The sequence below is a fragment of the Abrus precatorius genome, unplaced genomic scaffold (assembly GCF_003935025.1).
Source record: "Abrus precatorius isolate BTA unplaced genomic scaffold, Abrus_2018 Scaffold7, whole genome shotgun sequence".
NCBI classification, from domain to species: domain Eukaryota; kingdom Viridiplantae; phylum Streptophyta; class Magnoliopsida; order Fabales; family Fabaceae; genus Abrus; species Abrus precatorius.
Window position 1 is genome coordinate 29,758,561 of NW_020874417.1, and position 16,088 is coordinate 29,774,648.

The 16,088-nt window shown below is 34.4% G+C and overlaps 2 protein-coding genes across 8 annotated transcripts; both read right to left on the reverse strand.

The window, feature by feature from the left end:
* Positions 1-1,118: 1,118 nt before the first annotated feature.
* Positions 1,119-7,699, reverse strand: LOC113872249 (protein CHUP1, chloroplastic-like). 7 transcript variants are annotated; one of them, XR_003505857.1, is made up of 10 exons: positions 7,084-7,699; positions 6,854-6,942; positions 5,965-6,702; positions 4,048-5,397; positions 3,821-3,952; positions 3,372-3,553; positions 3,156-3,217; positions 2,958-3,069; positions 1,790-1,933; positions 1,154-1,426 (listed from the first exon to the last, which is right to left on the reverse strand). XR_003505857.1 is itself a non-coding variant. In XM_027509659.1 (9 exons), the coding sequence occupies exons 1-9, from the start codon at positions 7,166-7,168 to the stop codon at positions 1,328-1,330; spliced, it is 2,931 nt and encodes a 976-aa protein (XP_027365460.1). In that variant the 5' UTR covers positions 7,169-7,699; the 3' UTR covers positions 1,119-1,327. The 7 variants fall into 7 exon arrangements, 5 of the variants coding, with proteins under 5 accessions (XP_027365460.1, XP_027365461.1, XP_027365459.1 ...); XM_027509659.1 differs by lacking the exon at positions 3,156-3,217 and having other exon boundaries at positions 1,119-1,426; XM_027509660.1 differs by lacking the exon at positions 3,156-3,217 and having other exon boundaries at positions 1,235-1,426; positions 6,857-6,942.
* Positions 7,700-9,826: 2,127 nt separating this feature from the next.
* LOC113871968 (protein decapping 5-like) lies at positions 9,827-15,383 on the reverse strand. Its single transcript, XM_027509072.1, has 8 exons — positions 15,092-15,383; positions 13,358-13,458; positions 12,889-12,960; positions 11,875-12,813; positions 11,225-11,296; positions 10,760-10,960; positions 10,558-10,668; positions 9,827-10,483 (listed from the first exon to the last, which is right to left on the reverse strand). The coding sequence occupies exons 1-8, from the start codon at positions 15,237-15,239 to the stop codon at positions 10,355-10,357; spliced, it is 1,773 nt and encodes a 590-aa protein (XP_027364873.1). The 5' UTR covers positions 15,240-15,383; the 3' UTR covers positions 9,827-10,354.
* Between the last annotated feature and the right edge of the window lie 705 nt (positions 15,384-16,088).

The window sequence follows — 16,088 nt, forward strand, 5'->3', positions numbered from 1 at the left end:
AATACAAGTAAAAATAAAAAATATATAACTTAATTTGATAATAAATTATTATATTTTATTTAATAAAAATAATTTGTTGAAAATATTTAATTTATAAATTTAATTAATTTATTTATTTTAAGTAATTTATTTGTTTATCAGTTTATAATAGAAAATATGTTATATAAAATAAATATTTTAAATGAATTATTCTGTAAGATAGTAAAGGATCATTTTATCAAAAAGTGAGCTAAAATAAATAAATAAATAAATAAAGTTTGTTTAAAGGTTAACCAAAGCTCACTTAACCCTACAAGTTTTTTAACTCTAAATTTTTCATATAATGAGTTAAAGCTAAATTAGTTAAAATTGATTCATGTAACAACTCCACATCTAAGAATTAGTCTATTAAAAATTTGATAAATACTCTCTCGTGTACACATTTCAATACAATGATTAGCTTTACCAATTAATACAGTAAAATAATTTAATTTTACTAAATTAACCCTAATAAAATTCTTACATTAGTTTAGTGATAACTAATTTTAGTCATTTTATAAAAAAAGTATCTCAAATAAATAAAGGTACTATTAAAAAATAATGTTTTCTTAATATTCTGAATTGATAAATAATTTAAGGCATAAAAAATATTCAAGTTACATCCAATATGAGATAGATGGAGTGATAAGTAACGCTAATAACTAACATTTTCATGAGAAAATAGAACTTGAAATTAAACATACAACGATTGTTCAATTGAGCCGCGCGTGACTGAGATGGAAACAAGAAATGGTATTTGATGGCAAATGTAAGTTGAAGATCACACTTTCATGTATCCAACAAAATAAAGGTTTTGGAGAACAGAAAACAATGGTGGCTAGGGTCTGTGTGAATGTTACCAATGAGAAAGACGAGGAAGGGAAAGTTGAACTAAAGAAGTGAAAATCACAAATGGTGTTTGAGTTTGGGTGTCCAAACCAAAAGGAAATTCCAGAAATGCTAATAACTTCTTTTTTAACATAATTTACATTTAGTTATCTGTTTATGCCAATTTAGGTAATATTCATTTGTGCTTTGTTATCTGTTTAAATGCATATGCAGGGTTGGCACTAACTGTTGACTTATGAGCAAAATATTTCAGTTGAATTGAATCTCATTTCTAGCTCTAGCGAAAACCGAACAAGTATGATTATTTTTTAATTATGTGTTACATTCAGTAAGCATATGTACATTCAATGAAAATTGAACCAGAAGAATGACACATTCAGCTGAGAAAGGTAACATATGTTAGAAGCAACTACTAGTGTAAAAAAATTAGAAAGAAGAAAAAAATTCTTTTGATGATCATCTACGTTTCAGGTGTATTATCTTCACCTGCTTGAGAATGAATGTGGCTCCTTAGTTCTTCAAAAGCCTTCATGCTCTCTTTATCAAAGCCTCCTGCAAACTGAAAAGAGTTCCATGCCACTATTTAATTTACAATTCTTTTGTTTGAAATTATTCACATTACAGTGTTTTCAGCCAAGACAAGTCCAAGAAAAAATTCTCAGGTTAGCTATAGCATTAAAAATGTAATTTAAATAAAACAACAAAGCACATTAAATGTTAAAAGAGCAAGAAATTTTGTCAGGTTTTAAAGATAAATAGCTTTTCTCAGCAACAGAAAGGAGTTGGAACCAGATTAGAATACTTTGTTACACCTTAGCTAGCCCAGTTTGTCTATGCAAAATCATTTTGCATTTATAAAGAATGCAGGAATGATATTATGCATCATCAACACAAGCAAGTAAACCAAGAGCCTTAGAATTACCTGATGAACACGAAAAGCAAAACGCACACCTTGCAGAATCAAAAACTCTCTTGCCGGTTCCTTCTCAGGTCCACATAATATATCAAGTTCAGATGCAACATGTTTCATATACTTCTTCGCCAGCTGCACAGAAGAAAGCTTGATCTGCAATGGGAGAGTTACCAGTAGTAAATACTAAGTGACCGTTTTTTATAGCATCAAACAGAAGCAGGCATCAGTCATAACATCAATCCAAGGCATGCTCTTGTTTTATTTTGAATTGGAAATCTCTTGAAAAGGATAGTGGATCCACCTATATGCGACCTTAATATAACGGTTTTTAAAAGGTTCCAAAAATTTAATACAAACCAGTATCTAGTATCAAATTATCAGCTAACATGAAAAATGAAGGCTTTTATTTAATAAAGTCAGTAGAATTTTTGTAATGGACTAGTTTGTAGTAGCTGTATCACCCTTGTTTTTAAAAGTCTGGTTTGAGGAATGGAAAATATTATACTTTCATTAATTTTTTTTGTTTGCTTGTAATATAATTACTTGTAACTAGCTGATAGTATGAAGGAAAGAGTTATTGGGTTTGAATTGCGCTTAATGAAATACACTTGCACTTGACTAGGAATATTAGTATCAATGAAAGTAATCCATAATCTTTTATATCATAAAAACATAACATTTGCTCAGAGTTCTATCAGTTTACTAAATTCTTTCTTTTCTCCCTACTTATCCATCTCCATCCAATCCCTTTACTTTCAATGTATGCATGTCTATTACAGTATATGAACAAGAACAACTAATTAATATTATTAAATTGGCTGCTATTGTGCATAATTTTATTTTCAATGGAAATATCAAATATAGGCTTTTTTGAGGTGTTCTGGAGAAAAGTGCATAAATTTAGGGCAGATAAAAGGTAAAGTACAAAGAAAAAACACAGGTGGAGCAAAATATCATACTGAGAAAGCTTATGCTTTTTAAAAGAATGATTTAAATCATTGTAGGAAAGTGGGGCCTGGGGGATCAACTAGTCCAAATAATTGGAATATATTACTGGTAATTGTAGCCAAATATGAAAACTTGCAAGTTCAACAGGTATAGAAAGAAAACAACTTGAATGAACAAGTCCTTTGTGTGAACTAGAACATAAATTGTTTCTGGAAGTTTAGAAGCACACCTTGCCCACGACCCCAGAATCTAAAATCCAATTTACTGGTATTCCAAACTCTTTATACCGTGAAATAGCCATATCTCTAGTCCGTAAGAGTGCATATACACTTTGTTCCATTCTGGAAATAAAAACAGAAAAATATGGAAGAGATGAGTTGATAAATAAATCTCATGCTATAACTGTAGAGAATAGCAAGAAACACACCAAGAAACATCAAACTAAACAAGTATATGTCAAGTTCTATCTGTGACTTGCAGAGTATGAATCTACAGCATTAAAGTAGATGTCAGAAAATAATTTATATTCAGTTATGAGTAAAATTCATTCTACATTGAGTTCTCGAGAAAATATCCACCAAGTATTGATATACTAATCTAGTGCTGGGGATACATTAAACTAAAACCAAAAAAGGATGCTTACTTTTCAAGCAATGAGTACATTTTCTGCAAAGCGGCTTCACATGGGAGTTTGGGATCATCAGTGAAGGTGGAGACTTGCTTCTCCAATTTCATCAAATCTTGATATTCAAAAGCTGCCTCCCTCAGTGCATCTGCTTTTCCTTCAGGCCAATCAAAGTGCTTGAGAACAGCTCGTTCATCAACCTTACATAAAGTGCAGAAGTCATTGGATACAGAGTTGCAAAGGTATGTATGTATGTGTCTGTATACATATATATAACTAAGAAAGTGAGGTCAAAATTGAATGACCTAATTTTGAATAAATTGGAATGCAAATTTATTGGGAAAAACAGCACAAAGGATCTACTTCCATGCCTTATCACAATTCACAAGATCTACAATTTGCATGAATTTGGTTTTAGAAGCTTGTTTTTCAATGATGGAGGAGCAATGACACTTAAAAAGATTTACCAAGAAGGAAAGTTCTTCATCTAGCCAGTTCACAAAGGCCACTAGATCTTCAATCTTAGAGAAGGAAGCTGCTCGAACTTCACTTGCCAAGGATGTTACAAAATCACCCTGTGTTTCTACATCAGCTTTCACCTGGATCCATTAAAAAAAAAATCTAAAATTTGTCATGACTGAAATGCCAGAATGAGAAAAAAGAAAAAACAAAGTGGGGGAAAATTTTAACGCACAGCTAAGAGGAATGATGATCTATTCTCAATTTCCCCAATCATGTTGCTCCTGGCATCAGAAGCATTAGTTGTTGAAAAAGTTAATGATAAAGTGTCTTTCTTTGCCTCCCGTTTCATTAATGTTTGATAAAATTCAACTAAATCCGGAGCGCGGTGAACTTTGTCACCAGCTAATGCTCCTCTTGATAGACTTCCTTGTGGAGGTGGAGGTGGAGGTGGTGCACCTGGTGGTGCTGGAGGTGAAGGCACAAATGGAGCATAAGGTACTCCATTAGAAGGGTTTGAATCTGTACTAATATGAGCATCATCAGATGGTTTAGGAGGTGGCTGGGGCACCCTAGGAGGCCTTTTCTCTATGGGGGCAAGCTTCATCTTGCTAATGATTTGATTATTGACACTCTTAGCATTGTCAGAATAATCATTTGGACTACCAGAAACATATGCCCTCTCATTTATTTGAGTAAGTTTTGGTGGCAAAGATATTGGCCTCTCTCTTTCAGCCTTGGTCACATTCAAATTTGAATTGTCCCCAAACTTCTGTGTTCTTGCTTTCTCAGCCTTTTCCTTAATATGTTTCTCCCTTGCTAAGGCCAATATATGGCGGTCGTTATATGCAGGATATTTTTCATCCAGAGACCCAACAACTGTCTTAGACATCAATTGGAATGAAGTTGCAACAGAATTTAAGGAGTCACTGGATGAAACTCTTCTTATGTTAGGAAGAGCAAGAGTTTCAAGAGAACCAGTAGGTTCCTGATCTTTCTGTCCAAGTGTAGTGATGGCTACAGTATCAGCAGCATTCCTTAGCATCAAGGATTCCAATGGACCCTTAGTTCTATTTCTCGTACTCATCCTGCTAGGGGAGTCGCCTGAAAGAAATCTGGCTGGTGTTGAAAAAGCATTAGAATCGTCTTTGCTTTTACCCCATTTCTTCAACTTTTGGATCAAGCTAACTTTCTTGCCAAGACTACTGTGTTTACTAGTAGAGCTATCAATAGAAGCATTGTCAAACTCTTCACTGCCTGGTGAAGAGGGATGAGAGAAGCTGCTATCAGGTTCTGTGTCACCTTCCCCACACTCTGAACCAGCATATTCTAACAAAAGCTGCTTAGCCTTCTCCTGTGATTTTGGGCTGAGACTTGTGTTTAGATCACAGGCTGATAATTTTCCTTGAGGTACCTGGTAATTCCTGAGTTCATATCTTAAGCATGCATTGACCCAACGAAGGTATACAAGCTCTTCAACTTCACTGAACCTATTCATCTGGAGTCCTTCCACTTGCTTTATCAGGTCTTCGTTCACATGCCTCAAGCAACTGACCTCCTCTTTTGCCTTAACAACCATTTCATTCTGCAGTTCAAGTAAAAGCATCTCAAAATTAAATTATATTCATTACATGTAAAAGATATAAATCAAATAAATTTATTACTATCATGAAAGATGTATACAACCCTTTTTGACATTTTCTTTCAATTAATCTTCCAATTGATCGAATAATTAATATTTGTGCAGATCTTGAAAAAAATTTAGTTATAATTTGTTAGGTCCTCATTAACCAGTATACATACCATAGATCAACACGGTCCAAAAAACTGCAGAAAGAAGAGATGGGTAATAATTAAAAAGAAAGAAAAACCATTTAGATTCAGTTTGTTTTATGTTTATATAAACACCATTTAGGTTTAATGTCTAATTCACCATTGGAATTTAACTATCATTTCTTAATTACTGATATGGTAATATTCAAATGACTGACAAGTTCAGCAAGGATGACTAAGAGACGTTAAATTATTCTTTTAAAATTCATTTTAGGTAATTGAAAATTTCAAAGACTGCGCTGGTTCAACAATGAACAATTCTTAAATGTGAATATGTTCATTTCATCAAAGGAAAATATTTCTACTTTAGGACTCTGACCTCTGTCACATTAGAGAGTTCCATGATCCTAGATTCAGCTGCATTGCGTTTAACAGTTAGTTCTCGCTTCTCATGTTGAAGTTCTTTGTTTTTTCTCTTAAGCTCCACAACTTCAACCTCCAAGTCATTCACAGCTTTGAATTTCTTCTCAATTTCAGCATCTCTCTTGACAGCCTCTTCTTCTTTTGCTAGTAAACCAGCAACTTTTTGTTTAAGCAACAACAACTGGGCTTTTGCCTGGTTAGCCTCAAGCTGTATCTGCCTTTTCAATTCCTTGATCTTGCTTTTGGCAACATCAAGTTCTCTCTTGGCTGTAGCTGCATGTGCAAGCTCTTCTTGAAACTTCTTCCTCTCTTCCTGCAAGGAATTAATGGTCATATTGAGCATATCTATTTCCACATCCTTAACTTTCAACTGCCTGTGCAACTCCAGAATGTCTGATTCCTGCTCCTTCAAACCATAGTACTCAAGCAATTCGCCTTCAAGTTTCAATTCCCTCTCCTCCAACTCTGTCACTACATTCCGCAACCGTTCCATTTCCCTAGCATTGTTTTCCATTTCAATTTCATAAACACTGTCTTTCTTGGCCTCATCAGTCTTGTCAGCAACTGGAGAAATCTCAATCTCTCCAGATAGAAGGCTTTCAAGTTCAGGTGGAATATCATCTTCAAAATCATTAGTTCGATTGATTATGCTGCTAATTAACTTCACCTCCTCTTCTTGCTCTTCCTCTTCCCTCTGCAACAGTGTCAAATCATGTTACAAAGATAAATAAATGTTCCCACTTTTCCTATTCACATGAAGAGAAAACACAAACAAGTATGCGAAAGAAATCATCATAACCATGAAATAAAATAAAATATAATAACTTCAGCTTTAATATACTCACAATCTTCTCATTGAGACCATTAGTAGAACAAGGGACCTGCTCCTGTTCTTTATTCTCATCTTGATGTTTTCTAAACCTAGCTTCACCATCTTCTAAGCCACAATGAGAGTTAAGATTAACATAAAGGGTCAAGTTGTTCAACAGGATTAGTCATCAACATGAAGCAAGTAGAAAACTTTTTGCATATTGAGAAGTGAAACGACATATATTTATCAAGAAAGAACTAATACCTGATATTGAGCTATTCACATTCAGCTGCTTAACTGTATAGGCTGCAATGGAAGCAGCTACTAGAATTCCTAACCTGACTATCATGAGGCTATAGGAGACATCAATGTCCAAACTATACCCATTTCTTGAACCACCCTTCACCCATTTCCCCCGACCTCCATTTGAACTTTGAAAGTGAAACCAGTGACCCAGAATCCACAACTGGGGCAGAACAGAAGATTCCAAAGAGAAATCCAGGTACAAGAGCTATGCAAAACCAAGATTTGGAAACTTCATTGACATGCAGAGTCCATGGAATTTCCAAAGTTTCACCTTTCAGAGAGAAACCAAATCTGCTCAGTCACAAAAAAGTTAACCATAACAAGTAGAATTCCTTGCACAAATTTGAAACTAACTTAGCAGCCACTACCAATAACTAACTAGTGAACAAACTTGGCCCAAAGAACTTTCTTGACAAAATTCACAAATGGGTGGGTCTAGTATGTAACCAAGATCTGGTCACAAGAATATTTTGAAGCCAGTCTTAAACCCAAGCAGAGGAACAAGATTGACTGAAAAGGAATTTCCCACATTAAAACTAGAACAAAGACAAGTTTCTCCAATGATTTTTGTTCCTTCCTTCCTTGTTTTAAGGTTAAGCCGATTCTTTGGTTAATCCTAGTACGTGTGGGATGTGGAAAAAAAAAAAAGCAAAAGAAGAGGAATTGGTTTGTCTTTGTCTCCTTTGTTTTCATTTGATGTGGCCGTTTTTGCCCGTTGTCCATTGCTCCTCTTAATTTAACAATGGGCTTATTTATCCACGTGTACATTGCTTTTCTTTTTCTTGCTTCTTCTTTTATTTTTATAAAGAACCAATCTTTTTATCATTTCCAACTAGTTTTTTCTCCACCACGCTACAATTAAGTCGAGTATATGTTATAGTGAAAAATAAATAAATGCAATGAGACTCCTCATATGCATGAACTTTAATAATCTCTCTAGCTTTATTCTTTAAAATATTGACTTTAATATTTAAATATTAAACTCTACATTTAATTCCATCCAACAAGCGTTCAACCACCAAGAATACAACTAAGCAACACACCGAACTGCCACTACTCTTATCACTGACTTTTCCATTCTTTTGACCCATTTAATAAAATTGTTTTAAAAATTAACATATCAATATTCTAAAATATAGATTAGAGGCCTTAATTTACAGTACTTTACAAGAATAATATTGTTTTTACTGACATTTTATCATTCATAGAACCCTTAATTGCCTTAATCACACTCACAGACAGTCTCATCAACAATTGTAAATAACATAAATCAGGAACCTTTTTCTAAGTGCATTATTAGGCTTCCAAAAATTAAAAGTAAAAGGTAGTATTTGACAGAATAATATCGAAATAGAAACGGTGCTGATTCTTGCTAGTGGAGGGGACCCACAATATATTTAGTTTGATCAAGGGGTTGCAATTTGTCTGATTTGTGGGGGTATAGAAGTTTTCAGGGCAAAGAGGGTCCAGCTCAACGGCAGTGTTTCCTCAAAAAATGAAATAATGCCAAAGTTGATGTAGATTATATATGTCATTAAGTAAAGCTTGAAGTTCAATGCTTTTTTACCCATTTACTCACTGGACTCGAGTATATCAAGCTATTGGCACATAGGAGGAGTTTACAAATGTTTACCCTTTGCTACACATCACACATCAGGTTTTTTTACTTTTATCTGGTTCTTATTTATCTTGATAGGTGATCAAATGGTACGGGGTACATAATAAAACCAGATTGGGATCTTTCTTAATTTGTGTCCATTTATTAAAAGAAAAGGCTAAAAGGATTGCGAGATAAATACTTTTCTTTTTTTACTTCAAGAAAACTCATGTATCTGCAAATTTGAGCTAAATAACGAAATAATAGTTCCACTCTTAATGATTTTAAGGATAAAATGACCAATATTATTTCTATTAAATATAAGTCTTATTAATTGCTTTTTTAATAAGCATTTTTATTTATAATTATGATTTATACATTTAACTACTAAGATTTATTAAAACTTGTAAAGTAATACTTTAGACTGGTTGCAATTGTAATAATTAATTGTGTATATACGGATCCAGTCCAGTTAACACGAAAACTGAACATCCAGTTTCATTTTTACTTAAGCGAGTTGTTTAAACAAAAATGCAGAAAATAACAAAAAAAATTTATGCAAAATTAATTCCAACGAATTATGTTAGCTTAAACAAATTTTGCATCTTTTTTCTTAATCTTTTATTCTTCTCTTCATATCCAATATTCTCTCCTCAATCTCCATATTCAACCTTCTTTCTTCTCTTATATTAACCCCCTCTTCTCTTCACCCCATACCCATCGCTTCTCTTATTCTTTTCATTCTCACCTTACCTCATACTTATATCTTTTTCTTTACTTCATTTTCAACTCTCCACCAGTCTCTCCCTCTATCACTAACCTATACCACCGCTCTTCTTATCATCCATTTATCCTTTAATCCTCTCTTCTTCCTGTACAAAATTCGCTTAAGCTAACATAATTTGCTTAAACTAATTTTGTATAAAACAATTTTGTCATTTTTTATATTTTCACTTAAACAAAAATAAAACTGAATGGACCAGATCCAAATCCGTTGTGTGCTGCCTTCGAATCAATCATGGGGAAAACTATTTCAAGACTACTGTTAAAATTTATTAGTCAACTATCCGATCAGAATATGTATGGAACCGATGGTTTAATTGAAAAGCCCTCCAGCTGTAGCTGTGCTCGCTAATATAATATGATTTTAGTGCTGTAACTGCATGGTTTAATTCCTCCAGCTGTAGCTCATATATAGATAGGACCAACTTGCATAACAAAAACTGTAACTTGCATGTACAACGCCAAAATAGTATTAACCCGACACTAAAATGGACCACTTGCAGCTAGGTTACATACATAAACAATATATAACAAGAAACTAGTCTAAACTTCTGCCTTCCTCATATTATCAACTAAAATAAAATCTAGCCACCAGACCAGGTTCTTTAGGCAGCAATATGACAAGAAAAACTGTCCTACTTATTCTATGGCCAAATAGAAATAGATAAAAACACAATATTGAGGCATAGCCTCAAGAAACGCTGCTTTAGTGGGTGGGTGGCTTGGCTTTTGTTTCCCCACCACCACGACTTTAACCAAACACTGCTAGCTTGGTTTGATCCCCCACGACCTCGACTTTAACCAAACACTAACTGCCACCGCCGCCGTCCAAGTACGGTTGGGCATGTCTCATCCCCTTCCTCCCCTTCCCCCATAGGCATATCCCCCCCTTCCATAATAGCCACCTCGAGAACGTCCACCACGCCATGGACCACGGCCACCCCACCCACCTCGGTGCCTTGTAAAATCACCAAAAGTCTGCACCCCAAATCAACCAAATTAATTGAACAATATTGTCCACAAAAATGAGGTCAAGCCTAGATGGAGATTACCTCAGTATCGATCTTAATTTGCTCAGAATATCTAATCCTTCCATGTTGTGAATCATGATCAAGTGCGTTGCAAGAGAGAGAGTCGAAAAAATCATCCTTGTTATAAACAGGCTGTGGAGACCATGAAAACCAGTCATACATTGTGACATAAGAAATCAAACATTGTGAATGCATCGAGTAACACACAAGGTAGAAACATTACCTTCAACTCCGATTTTGATACATGACCATTGTCTTCATCTTGATTGTCATCTTCATCACTGACATTTTCTTCCACCTCTTTCTCTTTTGAATGAGACTTATTGCTTTTACCTAGATGACCCCATACTTCATCCTTTTTGAACTTCTCATTCATAGCCGTGAAGTCAAAGTCTTCAGTGAATTTTTCAACTGGACGGAAACCCTGCAAAGCATTAATTGTTCAACTTTCAATACCATTAAAAAAGAAGAAATAATTCAAAACAAGAAATCATTCAAGTATTCTTTTGACATATTGGTAAGAGAGAGAGCATATAACTTTTAGATATTCTATAACAACCCTACCCAACAAAAATACTCCTCACTTTAATTTAAAAATTCCAAAATATTCTAAAGTTCTCAGGTTCTGTATGTATAAGGGGCTAAAATTTCCTTGCTTCTTATAAATGAAATGGAAAACAGAGCATACCCCAGGTCCTCTTCCTCTTCCACGTCCCCTATAACCGTAGCCAAGATGAGTTTGGACAGAAGCTCCCCCAGGCTGGAAAAAAAAGCAACCAAATGTCAAGAAATCCTCAATCAAAACAAAAAGACAATAAAAAAACAAGTTAATATGACAAGATATACAATACTTGTGGTCTATGCATGAATAGCTAAACTTGTTTGATATACATAAGAACAAAAACAAATTGAATATTTGAAAGAAGGCTCAATATCTCATCAATCTTCATAATTCATGTATGGCAATTCACCAATTAAATTATAGATCAATCAGGCCAAATCCTATTTTTAAACCTCTTCAAAAGAACAGACAGTGAGTCAGTGATGCAGTGGAAAAAACATGAACATGAAGGTTATCTAAAACTCAGCACATCTTCCCAAAAATTCTTGATTTATCAAGGTTTAGCTTATAGGATGTTCAGCAGCACCAGCCTGTGGTATTCCAAATTTCTAATAGACGATGATGAAAGATTTTGAGAATATAATCCACTCTATTTACACATTCCACTCTCCAATGAACTAATTATATACAAACATACAAGCACATGTAAAACCAAAACCACTGCTTGTGTACATGTATGTATTGGGTGGGGGTGAGAGAGAGCAAAGGAAGATTACCTTGTAGCTAGGCCGTGAAGTTACTGGCAATGGCAATATTGGTGGCTGAGTTTCTGAAGAAACCGGCACAGATGGTTCTGGAGGTGATGTTGATGATACCTGAACCACTTCAACATCCTTATGAGGTGTTTGTGAAGGCTGAGATGTAGATACTACAGTGGGTCCAGATTGCAATAATTGACCTGGGGTTATCAGAGAAAGGACTGGTGTTTCTGCACGGATAGCATTAGAAGATCCAACAATTGCAGGAGTCATCTGCGATAGTGTTTGGAATGGCAAGCTTGAACCTGAAATTACATTAGGTTTGTTGACCAGAGGCGCTACAGCACTGATATCTGACCCACTAGTGGTATAAGGAGTTAGTGATGGTAAATTAGTATCTAGTGTGACTACCGGAAGTGAACCAGTTGATGCCATGTTTGGAACTGATACTTGCAAAGTTTCAGGAGCTAGTGTGGCAGAAGGTGCTGGAGGTAAAGTTGATGAAAGATTTGATGGGGGCATAGAAGTTGACGTTAGACTAGCAGAACTAGTAACCACAGGAAGTAAAGCTGATGGGAACTCTGGCAAATTTGAAGGTCCAGTTGGTAAAGAGGGACTAAAATTGGGAAACTGCATTGGCTGCTGCATAGATGAAGGCATTGATAAGCCAGGTGGTGGTCGCAGCAAAGATTGCTGGTGCAAATGAGGAAGCCCATTTGGAGCACCATAATATCCTTGCCAATACATTGGCATAGCAAGACCAGCACCATTTGCATTTGGGGCAGGTGAAGAAGCTCCCCAAGATCCCATGTTCCCTCCAGGTTGATATAAAGGCACAGGGCCTTGAAAATTAGACCCAGGATGTCCAAGCTGAGGGGCATGAGAACTAAGATCAGTCAAAGACCCACTTACAGCTGGTAAACTTGCAGATGTAGTGACAGGGCGAGGATACTGAGACTGCAAGGCAAACACATATTAGGATCTGATTAATGTAATTTGATACATTATGCACTCAAAAAGTTGCTCTTCAACCTGAATGATAGCTGGGTCAGTGTTAATTGGTGGAATGGGCTGGACAGGTGGAGAAGATTTAACCTGTAAATCCTGCAGAAAGAATTTTAAAATATGTTTCAGCTGATCTGATCAATATGAACAGCATGTAATCACCCAAAGCCCTCAAACAGTAACATTTAAATACAGCAAGTGTAGTGTAATAATAATATCCTTATAAAGGAGTAAATGATATTCTGGATCAGCTTCTTTCTTCCTGCCTCCATATCTAATGATATCAGACATGATTTGAAGTAAATACTATAAACAGGCCTTCCATAAAACGGGGAAGAGATGAATGCCAGAAAATATGCATAAATGACTCATTATTGCAATATTTCAGGACTGAGTAGTCACAAAAAAGGAAGAATACTATAGAAATTACACATCATTCCAAAGCAAACTTTAGCTATTTTCAAAAAAGTGTTTGTATATGTTCCATTTGTGATACCTTGATGTCAGTCCCACGGAACAGTATATATTCATACACCTTGTCACCTGGAGGAATTTGTGGACCATCCTTTTTCCTTCCTTCAGTTCCAAAAGATCGCACTGCCCCAGAAACAAAAAAACACAAGCATCACTCCACTAGGCCAGCTAGTGATAGTAAACAGCAACATACAAAGTTGTTTGGCAGCAAGAATAATGCAAACAAGTTAATAGAATAAAGCTGAAACAATCCATATCATGAGGAAAAAATCTCAATCCCCTTGCAAATTTGGAAGCTAATAGTCATTGGACAGCAGTTTGACCCACCCAAACAATATACATAATTTTTAATAGAAACAATATCAAATAGATATAAACAAAAAAATGGCCTAAATATTTCTATAGAAAGATCAAATTAAAATATATTAATATAAAATGAGTTCAGTTAGGTTTCAGTTTCATAAATGAAAACAAAACTGAACTCATTGAATTTAATGAAAAGAAAAGCAAATAAACGGATTTGGTTTGCTAGGTTTAGATCAGTTTGGTTCAGTTATGAACAACCCTACTTGAGACCTGGTACTCACATGTTCTATCGCAACAACAGCCTCTCATTTCATGGATAAAGGCTGCATACATCTAATGCTTCCTTAACCCCCACAATGGTGGGAGACTTGTGCACTAGGCGCCATGGGCCACCCTTTTAGTAAAAATACTACAAAATCGCTTTTCCTTTGTGTTCCACATTATATGTATCACACTTTTAAAAAACTAGGATTGACAATGATTATTCTTTCTTGATGGTTAATAATAATCCAATAGAGGAAAAAAATCTGCATAGTTTTCATTCTTTAATGGTTACCCGATCATTTACATTCCACCATTATGTTCACTTCATCCAAAAGAACAGTTAGATTAAACTTTCAGATGATTGCAACAATTCTCTTAGACAATGGGGATGCGACAAAAAAACTGATAGGACAGGATGTCTCGACCGCAAGGGCCCCACAGTTGTCAGAATGGTCATATTTACACTTCCATACCCCCATGAATGGAACTTTAGAGATTAAACCCACGAATGCTAGATAACAAAACTGCAACCTTTATGTCATGCCAAGGCTCACCCTCCAAAGAGTCACATAAGGAATCACTCACATAGCGAGAGCACAAAAGGAGAGAGCAAACAACAAACTCAGAAATCAAAACCCTAATCACCAATGACAACAGGTGACAAAGACCAACAATGAAAAATCACACTTCAGAAACCTAAAATCCAGACAGATTATTAAAAAGCTTTCTGCGTGGTCCGCACATAACATGATATCATATTCAAATTTGCATTCAAGGCCGCATATATGCTAAAAGATGAAAAGATGAAACTCCGAAGTTATCGAAAAAAATCCGGCAACAGGATACCCCAAAACAATTCTTTTCTTACCCAAAGGTCAAAGCTCAATTCCCCACCCAGCATCAGATAGTCATTCAAGCAAGCACCAAAAAACCAAACAGGGAAAGAGTTAGCAAATCACAAACTCATAATCAAAATAATTCCATCCATCTGCCAGCAAAAATCACATTCAACAACGAAAGAACCACAACCCAAAAACCTACAAGCCAGACAAGTGCATCACAAAACTTGCAAACTACCAAAAACACAATTAAGTTGAAGCCACATATAAGCAACCCTAACAGTATAGAAAAAGATGAAATTTTGATGTTGGGTTTAAAAGATCTGATAGAGAGAGTAAGAGATTACCGTTTCTGAGGCCAATACTGGACTCGTCGGTGTTGATGTTGTAGAGAATGCCTTCGTATCTGATCTCACTCTTTGAGGTTAAACTGATCAAACACCCAATGTAGGAATCAGCCGCAGAACTCGACCTTGAAGCGCTGTCGGAAGCCATAACCTGAGAACAATCGATATCATACACTGTTTGTGTGTGTGTGTGTGTGTGTGTCTCTGTTTGTGTTTAGGGTTCAATCAGTTGTTGGTGTGAATGTGATGCGAGTGAGTGAGAGAAAGATAAATGAGTCAAATTGAGTGACTTGAGGGAGTGACCAACGGAAACAATTAAATATCTATAATAATAACAATATATTATTATTATTATTGTTATTATTATAGACTGTATAAATATAAATAAAATGTTAACTAATGTTATATTAAAAAAAATTCATTTTTCTATTTTTAATGTATTTCGACATAATTTTTAATACACACATTAATGAGTTTTATTATATTAAACACGTATTATTAAATTAAATTTATATTTTAAATAAAAAAATAAGGATACATTATATGATTCATTTTAAATTTAATAAAATTATTTATACTACAAAATAAAATATAATGAATTAACCAATTAAATTAAATATAAAATAACAGTCTATAATATTTGTAAGTATTAGGCTACAGTTTAAAATTTAATAATTATATATTTTATATTTTAATTTATTTCAAAATATTTATTATAAATTTTGATAATTATATATTTTAAAATTATTATAAATAGAGGGAGTACTTTGTTATATAAATTATACTTTTAACATGTAAAAAAAAAGTCAATTAATTTGTTATTTATGCTATTACTCAATCATAAAATATCATAATACAAAAAATTGTTAATTTTTTTGTTAATTAACATAAAATTTATATTTATTATATATTTTAATTAATTAAAATTGCTAATACTTACAATACATCAAAATTAAACTCAATTTAATTATATCAACTCATTAATTCTATTAATTTT